General features: G+C 36.1%; 1 protein-coding gene across 2 annotated transcripts; it reads left to right on the top strand.

The window, feature by feature from the left end:
* The first annotated feature begins 354 nt into the window (after positions 1–354).
* On the top strand, positions 355–8,158 carry LOC114702134 (prolactin-8A9-like). 2 transcript variants are annotated; one of them, XM_037205599.1, is made up of 6 exons: positions 355–458; positions 3,032–3,210; positions 4,016–4,054; positions 4,893–4,994; positions 6,763–6,942; positions 7,897–8,158. In XM_037205599.1, exons 1-6 carry the CDS (start codon positions 428–430, stop codon positions 8,083–8,085), a joined length of 720 nt encoding a protein of 239 aa, XP_037061494.1. In that variant the 5' UTR covers positions 355–427; the 3' UTR covers positions 8,086–8,158. The 2 variants fall into 2 exon arrangements, with proteins under 2 accessions (XP_037061494.1, XP_037061495.1); XM_037205600.1 differs by having other exon boundaries at positions 360–458; positions 3,035–3,210.
* The last annotated feature ends 1,949 nt before the right edge of the window (positions 8,159–10,107 follow it).

Below are 10,107 nucleotides of genomic sequence, written 5' to 3'. Positions count from 1 at the left end.
GATAATAGAAAGAATGTAAAAGTCTAAGGAGGGGGCAGTAGTCATGAACAACAATTTCCTCCTGGTCTGTCATGACCATCTGTCATCACATAGTCGATATCACCTCAGAGATATCAAAAATACTTTTGACAAGAATCAACATGTAGAAAAGAAGTGACAAAAACAAGCTAAACAAAACAAAACAAAACAAAAGAACCATCCAGACATAGATAAGTATGTGATAATAAAACTGCTAACATTCCCTGAAGATAGACAGACATAGTTCACTAATGAGGGATTCCACATGTGACTTCTTGCTGTCCAGTGGCTGTGCATGCCTTGGAGTCTTCTGCTAGAATATATAGGGGAAAGAAACTAGCTGAATGTATGACTCCAGTGAGCCAGTTCTCCAGAGACAGCACTCATCCTCTTTGGAAACTTCTCAGCAATGGAGCTGCGTTTGAGCCAACTTCACAGCTGTAAGTATGCTCTCCCCCATGTATCTCTAAGTAAAAATATTCAGTCCTTGAGTTTGCTTTGTTGGAACTCTTTCTTTGGAATTTTTATTGTTCTATTATTGGAGAAATTATTTTGGCCAATCCACATAGTTAAAAGGATATTTATTTAATGGCGTAACTCACAAATTAAGTAATGGGTAGGTTGCAGGGTCTGGGGAAGGTGTAACGCAATCCAGTGGTGTTCTCCTGAACTCTGCACAGTCCATCTTCACCATTCAGCTTCCCGGCACCAAGCGAGAACACAGAGGGAGAGCTGGCCCATCCAGCTCTCTGGTCCCCAGGCGCCTCCCCTGGCCCCGCCTCGTAGGCGTGACAGTTGCCAGAGTCTCAATGGGGGTTGGAACTTCCAGATCCAAGCTGGAATGGCTACCCACTACATTCTATCTGATATGAAGAGATATTTGTTCATAGTTTTCCAGGAGAAGAATTCAGCATAGACTTTCAACAATCTTTTAAAATTGTTTTTCTTGAAAACAACTGTACAAGGGAAGAAGAGAAAATTGAATCAGTTGTTCTCAACATCCTTTTGCTTGAGACATGCTTGCAATATTAAGGTATAGCCTGTGTTATCTGTAATGAAGGGAGAGAAGACGTGAAGTGTTAATAGTATCCAATGAGTAGAAACAAAGGGGAACATTAAACAACTCCTAATGCACAGGACATCTAGAACAAATAATACAGCTCAAAAGGACAATGTTTCAGAGTTTGAAAAATTGGAAATTATCAAGGATATAAAGTCAGTGGGTCCAACTCATCTTATCTCAAGGCAGAAGAGACATAATATTGTTCCTGGGTATAGAATATGAGTTTTCACATTGGAATAAATCTGAAGAATCTTTAAGTTCTAAAATCTGAAACAGACAAATGGCAGCTTGTGTTTTGTACTCTTTCCCAGTGTAGCACAAGCAAAATCACATCACACAAAGAAGAGCAAGGAGTGCTGACCAAGTGTCATATTTTGTAGATGTCATTTGGTAGAAAAAGGGAGATCATAACAAAAAATATTCTGTTTGAAATGCAATAGGAGACATTTTTACATTCCTAAATTTTTTTGAGAATTTCACACATGATGAAAATTATAATATTTCACTCCTCCACATCCTCAGAAACCTTTTCCCATGGTCCCTCTAAAGTTCAGGGCTGTTTTTTCTTTAATTATTATATTTATGTTTATACATACATATAAACAACCTGCTGGATCCATTTAGTGTTGCTCATATGTCTATGATTTTAGGCTAGACCAGTTGGTATTGCATAATCAAAGAGCACTTTCTCTCAACAAACTTTCTAGTTCTCTGCCTTTTATGTTGATTCTTCTCTTTCCTCTACTGTGTTCCTTTAGCCTTAAGTTTTGGCCTTGTGCTGTACTGCTTAAGGAGTAACAATTTTTAGATTGAAGTCAATTCTAACCATTGTCAAAACTTTTAAGTGTGAGTATTCTTAAAGAGCAAAAGAAGTAGATCAAATGAAGCTTCTAGAGCTTTCTTATAATGTCTTAGTGACAAAGTTTATTATTTTCAAGGAAGGCCAATGATCTCTAATAAAACTGAGTCTCAGAACTGTGGCTATGTTCTCTGTCAGAAAGACGGGTAGTGTGAAACCACGTGTGATCTCTATGACCAGGTGAAGGGTAAAATCCTGATTGTTGGTGTCCCGTTTTCACCGTTAGCAAATAATCAGCCATTAGGAAAATCATTTAGCCCCATAAGCCTTCTCCTTCATAAATATATTCAGATTAAAATCACAGCAAACATAGATGCTCAGAGAATTATTATAAAGATTTACTTTAAAGAAAATAATCTGAAGTTTTAATGAATTGTTACTCTATTGACGTTTTATTATAAATTAACAATTCCAAACTGACATTACTATTAAGAAAACATTCTCCTCAGCTTTTGGATTAGTAATCTTCCTGTGTTTATGATCTAACACACAGAGAAAGCCAACAGATAAACTGTGTGAACCCTGTTACCTCAATATCCAAACTCCTGATATCAGACCTGAAGTTTAAAAATTACAAATTCTTCAAGAGTTTGGTATCTGAAAATGAGCTTAAACTCAAAGACACTAATCTATCTAAAGGGAATGACTTAAAACTACCAGTTGAGAGTTCATTTCACTTCCAGACATTTGTAGAATTCAGATTCATTTCTCAAACAATAAAAAAAGGGGAACCCAGCAGGCGGTGGTGGCGCACGCCTTTAATCCCAGCACTCGGGAGGCAGAGCCAGGCGGATCTCTGTGAGTTCAAGGCCAGCCTGGGCTACCAAGTGAGTTCCAGGAAAGGCTCAAAGCTACACAGAGAAACCCTGTCTCGAAAAAAAAAATGGGAACCCACCTGTTCCTCAAACTATTATACAGAAAAGTGCAATCAATACCAAAGTACTCACAGTGATTTTATCTGCTATTCCAGACACTCAATATAAAGTCATGCAGTGAAGAAATCTTTGGCCCAATAAAACTTTTCTGAAATGGTTGCACCTTGAAAAACTCAGGTTAAAGCATCATCCCTAAGTGGTTCTTGTTTTATTTAGCAGGGACACTCGTGCTGTTGGTGGTTTTGAACCTGCTCCTGTGGGAGAAAGCTGCATCAATTCCCGAGTGTCACACCGAAGTTTGGAGCTGCTGGGAGCCCCTTGTGGAAACCTTTAACAGTGCCATCAACCTAGCTCAAATTATCCGTAATCTTGTTGATCAAATCCAGCAAGAGTTTGTATGTATTTAACCTTCATGCTAATGTTTGAATTGCACTAGTAAATGAGACACTAAGTGTCATGACCCAAATATCAGAAAATACACTTTCATACGTAAAGGAAGCACCAACTACTGAAACATGGACAGCGTCAATGGGATAGTTTCAGGAAATTTCAAAGGACCTAATGATTTTTCTATGTTTTCTCTAATTTTATTTTTTCTTAAAAAAAAATTAGTAGAAACTCTCAAAATGTGGCTAGACAAAGAACACTCATTTCCTAATATTGCATTCAGGATCACAAATTTTCATTGTTTATCTTCATTTAGCACTGTAGAAGATGCACATTGTAGTGAACTATATATTTGGAACAGTGATAACCTAATGCATGTGAAGAAGTGAGAGAGGGGGGATGGAGGGAGGGAGAGAGGGAGAGAGAGAGACAGAGAGAGACAGAGATTGAGACAGAGAGAGAGACAGAGATGGAGAGGGAGAGAGAGAGAGAGAGAGAGAGAGAGAGAGAGAGAGAGAGAGAGAGAGAGAGAGAGAGAGAGAGAGATCTAGCCTTTCAAGAAGCCCCTAAATACTAGGAATTGTGATTTAAAGATTTTCAGTGCTAGGGTTTGTTCAGTATCAGGAAAAGATTAGAAATGCATTGATTTCATTCTTGCTGATTGCTATAAGTCATTTCTCAAGGTCAGAAAACACAAAGGAAGAGAAAATAGGCAAACCTTCAATATGATAGACATCAAGAAAATGTGTCTCTGTTTGAAACATGTTGGGTTTTTTTTAACCCGATGTTATTTTTCTCCTTAACATGACTCAGTTCCACAATGAATTCTCTTCCAGACCATTTGCGACTATAGTGAGTACCCTGCTTCTTTCCAGTTGTTTCCCCAAAGGAGTTTCATGTCAATGACTTCAACATAGATGAGAAAGCATTACACTGAATTTTTACTTCCTGTTTTTAAGTGACAGTTTTTCTGCATCCTAACCTTTACAAGAGTCCATTAACCTTCCTTGAATTAGCTGATTATTAGAAATAAATAAGATATCCTAAATTATATATTTAAGTAAATTTAATATTTAATTAATCATACAATGAATAATATGGCACATAAACATTAATAATAATTTTGTATATTTTGATTATTCATTGCTTATTTTTCTACAAAATACTCTATTTTTCATGAATAATTTTGTCACAATGAACACAATTTTATTCTAAAACTATTATAAATTTTTATTACATAGCTATATGTATTCAGTGTTAACTGAATAAATTTGAAATTCTTATGTCTGGCTAAGGAAATTTCAATATTTATTGACAGAAAATAGGAAGATTAATAAATATGTTTATGACTTTGTGCTGAAATACTAGAGAAAGGTGATAATTAAAGCACTTGGTTCTTGATACAGTTGCTCCTTTCTCTGTTTGACTTCCAAATAGTAGCTTTTGGAAGAGTGGGAAAACAGGAGAACAGAAGAGGAGTTAAATGGTTCAAAACTTAATGAAATGCCAAATTAAGTTGCAGATCCAATAGACACAGAATTGAGTGATGGGCACTTCGGTAAATCTTTAATTTCTGTTTTTATGAAGTACTTATTGTTAAAAATTACATATCAATCAAAATGCATTAATATTCTGCTCATGACACTCATTTGTGTCATTTCAAACTCTAATTTTTTGTTTTTATTTGCAGCTTGCACAATTGATGAAGAGTAATCAGACTGCTTACAGGGCAAAAACACACTGCCACGCTAATATCATGAACCCTCAAGTTCATGGAACTGAACAAATAAATGTAAGAGTGAGTTTCCACCTTGGGGTTTTAGCAAAACACCAGAAGCCATACATTAGATTTGTGGTGCTGCCAGTTATTGCAGTCATTATGATAGATGTGGTAATCATGCATGCAGAAAACAATGGAGGTAAAGTATGTTAAAAGAAATCACATTATATTGTCAATAAACTATAAATAAAATCAAATACATAATAACAGTTCAGCAGATTCTTAAATAGTCCATTTAGAGGATGGCACTTTAGCAATGTTGCCACTGAAGTTTCACTCACTATTTTATTGGACACTTTGAACTAAATTGGCTATTTATGGTTATAAACTCATGTCTACTTAAGTTATGAAAATGCAACTGTATTTATTATATATTGCTAATGGATTCTTCATGATGATATCCTACATTACTGTGCACTACATCTTCTCTTCTTGATTTTCAAATCTGCCTTGGTTTTATTTCTATATATACCTATCTCTTCCTCTCTCTATGATTCTCTATGCCTTAACTGCAAGGCAAATGAGCAGAATAGTCCTGTTAGATACAATTATTATTTTCCTTACGATGCAACAACGTTCCAATTCATACTGAAAAGGTCTACATATTACAGCAGTTGTATTTTATGATTGCAATCATCTCCTCATCTTTCTCTGTAATAATATATCTGAATATGATTTAAATTGAATATTATATGACAACAATAAGGCAAAATGGGGACAGAGATAAAAAGGAAATGTATCTTGAAAGCTACAATATTGCTAAACATGTCACAAAGCACACTTTTAGCATTGCTGTATTTGAAACTTGCAAAAATTTAACAGAAGGTGATATTATTTGAGTAAAAAAGGAAATGGAGGTTTTGAAAAGTCGTATTTACACTTGTATAGAATTTAAGAATTCAAGTGTGCACTTCATCCAACCACAGATCTCAATCTTAATCGCATGACATCATTCTCCCATGTATTTGCCTCCTCCCTTCCTTAATACCCTTTACATCTTTCTATTGTAATTAATAGGTTCCAATCTACCCTCATTTTTATGACCACAGGGGCTAGTAACAAACATCAACAGAGGGTATAATTTAAATCAGATATGAACATTAATACTGAAGGGGCAAGTTCTGTTATGATTCCAATTGATTCTGTTATTAAAGCTAATGTTCTTCATATCTACATAGTGTTTCACCTACACATACCAACAAATATCCTGCTCTCTTAGAGTCAAGGGGAAACACATTAATGAGTACCATGCTCTCTTTATTTTATTCTTGTTCTAATGTCTTAAATTCACCTAGAAACCATAAATGAGTTCAGTAATGAATGCCATGATTGATTGATGTGTATTAATCCCTGAGTGAAAATTATTTGAGTCACTTGTCCCTAGCCTAGCTGATGGCATCTGTCTTTCCTGCGTACAATCTTATTGGCCTCTATTGAGCCACAGCAAGTCCTGGTGTACCAATTGATAGGCAAAATAACCAAATAATAAAGATCACAATAGGAAGGCATATGTTAGAATTTCATAGGGAAGCTGACATGGTGACATAACCTCAGAAAATTGCTAACTTATAAGAATCCTAATTTGTTTTATTTTGTAGATAATAGACTAAATGTTTAAATTTTACATTGCCACACTATGTAACATCTATACAATATGTGTGATATATACATAGCAAAAACATGTTTGAGTTCAGCTTTTTCACATGAACATCACAAGCAACTAACCTGCTGTATTGAAATTATTTTTAATTCAATGGTTCTGTTGTGTTTGTATTTTTAGACCAAAAAATATTTAAAAATGATGATCAATTATGTGGGTGCCTGGAGCAGCCCTCTATTCCATCTAGTGCTTGAATTGAGTGTCATGCCAGCTGTCCCTGAAACTATCCTTTCAAAAGCCAATGAGATTGAAAAGAACAACAAAGAACTCCTGGATGACCTTAGGTGGATACTCACCGAGGTAAGCAATTTCCTATTAATTGTTTTCATTCATAAAAGAGGTGGGTTGTGTAATTTTTTTTAAAAGTATTCTGAAATACTCCTCATTTTGTAGATCATCTTCTCCTAAGACAGTGGTTCTTGACATATAGATCGTGAACCCTTTGGGGGTCCAATGACATTTTCAAAGGTGTCGCTTAAGACCATTGGAAAATACAGATCTTTACATTATGATTCATAACAGTAGCAAAATTACAGTTTGAAGTAGCAACAATAATAATTTTATGGTTGTGGATCACCATGACTTAAACTGCATTAAAGGGTCTCAGCATTAGAAAGGTTGAGAACCACTGCCCTAAGAGCTTGCTGGCAGGTCTACCCTTCCCTAAGATGGTTCTTCTCACCTCCTGCTCCAGGGGTCAGAATGAAACACATCACTTCCTCATGTACACTTAGAGGACACCTTTCCTAGGTGGAGTGAAGGAGCTCAGCTCTTTCACAGTCATCCCTTGGCTCTGCATATTAAGTCACTATCTGATCCCCATCACATGTTAAGTTTTCTTACACAAACTGCATTCAGAATAGATTTAATTGAAATGTATAAAAGAATAGTGGTTCATACCAGCTTCTATGAAATGTAGAGTACATGTAAAAGTTTCCTAAGAGAGAAACTGACATCACTCCATTCTCTGTCTCAAAGTCAAATACAAACTTCCTACTTTTGCTCTGTTTGCTTCTAAAGGAGAATACTTCATCTGCAATCAGTTACATATTAGGGCAGATGCACATGAGTCTTGATCATAGTTTTTAATAGACTAACTACCGAAGGTCTCCTGGCCTGCATAAATGAAAATCTACACCTTTGATGGAAACAAAATTTCTGAATGTATTTCTGTGATTGAACACATAAGAAACAATGAGAAAGGAACATTACTAATATACTCAACAAGTAACTGAGTATCATTTTGATTTTTAGGCCTATCCTACAGCAAAGATAAAGGAAAATTTCCCCACCTGGGAACATCTTCCATTCATAAAATCAAATAACAATGATGATAAATTTCTGGCGATGTTTAACCTTTGCTTCTGCCTACGCAATAATATATTCCACACTGTAAATCATCTCAAAACATTGAAGTGTCGAATAACTGGGAAAGATTGCTAAGAGCTCATCACCCTGTCAGCTTTGGAGATGGTTCATGACAGTCTATTGCTGAGAAGATTCTTTTTAATTTTATACATTGTGAATGCATGTGAGGGTATAATAGGCCACTTTGTAAAAAAATATAAATGTTTTCTTTAAATGTGCTCAGATCTGAAAACCTATTTGTTTTTTGTTCATTGTATAAAGTATATATAATTAAAGTCAGGTTGCCTCAATCAAATTCATCACAAATAATAGATGCTAAGTTTGCAAAAAAAATAAATCCCCAATTTACTTCACAGGAAAGTAATGAAAGTCAAGTTATTATAAACTAAGTGTAAAACTCTCAATTATCTAATCTGTGTATCATAACAAGAAATGTAAATGTTATAGTGCTTCATGAAATCAACACCATCCATAGGAAATAATGTTCACAGTGAATACCTAGCTAAGACAATACGGTATTTGTGTGACTCCACAGTCTAAACAGGATTTGGGAGGAAGGGGATCAAGGAGTGGATATGATAAAGATTGACCAAATTAATGTGTGAAATTTCCAAACAATCAATTTTTAAAAATTAAAAATTGCTTTAGAATGGGAATGCTAGTTGTTCAAGATCTCTTCACTGTGATGTAAGCCCCACTATACATCTGCTTCTCCATTATAATCACAGATATGTTCTGCATGTTTCTATTTCTCTGTGTTGAACAAGTCAGTCTTTATTATCATTTTATTTGAACTGGATACTCTCTTCGTATAATTTGTGTATTAAAACCATTGTCACTTTAAGATGTGGATATCCCTGGGATACCTGCCATGGAACTCTGATGACGTAATCAGTCATCTTTCCTCCCACTTTCTACTGTCAATAACCATTTGTTACTCTGTTTCAACTATACCTTAAATTTACAACAAGCAGGGCTTTGATATTTTTTCCTTTTTTTTAATTAATGTTTTCCATTCATTTTACATATCAGTCACAGATTCCCCTATCTGCCCTCCTCCCAACCCCAGCCCTCCCCCCAAATACACGCCCTCTCATCCTCTCCAAGGCAAGGGGAGTCAGCAGAGCCTGTACATTCAGGTGAAGCAGGTTCAAGTGCCTCCTCCCTGCACCAAGGCTGAACAAAGTGTCTCACCATAGGCACCAGGCTCCAAGAAGCTGGCTCATGCACTAGGGACAGGTCCTGGTCCCACTGTCGGGAGGTCCCCTAAACAGTTTGAGCCAATCAACTGTCTCACTTGTCCAGAGGGCCTAGTCCAACACCCTGGAGGCTCCTCAGCCATTGGTCCACCAGTTCATGTATTACCACTAGTTTGGCCAGTTGTCTCTGCACCAGCTTTGATATTTTTTGACTCTAGGAACTTTTAAATTTTCCTCTCTGATTTCTTCAGTGACATGCTAAACTATAAATCCTTCAGTCTCCATGCATTTATGTAGATTATGCAGTTTTCGTGATATTAATTTCTTATTTTGTTGTACTATGATCTGAGAAGAGACAGGAGGTTATTTTGATTCTTCTGGATTTGGTAAAGACCTGATATTGATTTTGAATATGCTCAATTATAGATTTAGTTTTTGCTGTGGAATGTTCTGTATGGCAAATGTGTTAATAAATAAAACACTGATTGGCCAATAGCCAGACAGGAAGTATAGGTGGGACTAACAGAGAGAAAAATTGAGGGAACAGGAAGGGAAGGCAGAGACTGCCTACAGCTGCCACCAGGGCAAGGAAGATGTAAGGTACCAGTAAGCCATGGGCCACGTGGCAAAGTATAGATTAATAGAAATGGACTGAATATAAGAGTAAGAGCTAGACAATGATAGGCCTCAGCTAATGGCCAAGCAGTTTAAATAATACAAGTATCTGTATGTTTATTTTATAAGTGGGCCAAGGGACGGTCAGGGCTTGACGGAACCCGGAGAGAAAACTCTCAAGCTACAAATGGTGCCCAAGGGGTTGGCAAGAGTTGCCACTAAAACCTTAAAAAAAAAAAAAAAAGATTCTAAAACAGAGCTAAAAACAGTTTCCTAGTTGTCT

Source organism: Peromyscus leucopus, chromosome 5, assembly GCF_004664715.2.
Source record: "Peromyscus leucopus breed LL Stock chromosome 5, UCI_PerLeu_2.1, whole genome shotgun sequence".
In the NCBI taxonomy this organism is placed as follows: Eukaryota; Metazoa; Chordata; class Mammalia; order Rodentia; family Cricetidae; genus Peromyscus; species Peromyscus leucopus.
This window is presented reverse-complemented; position numbering and strand designations above follow the sequence as displayed.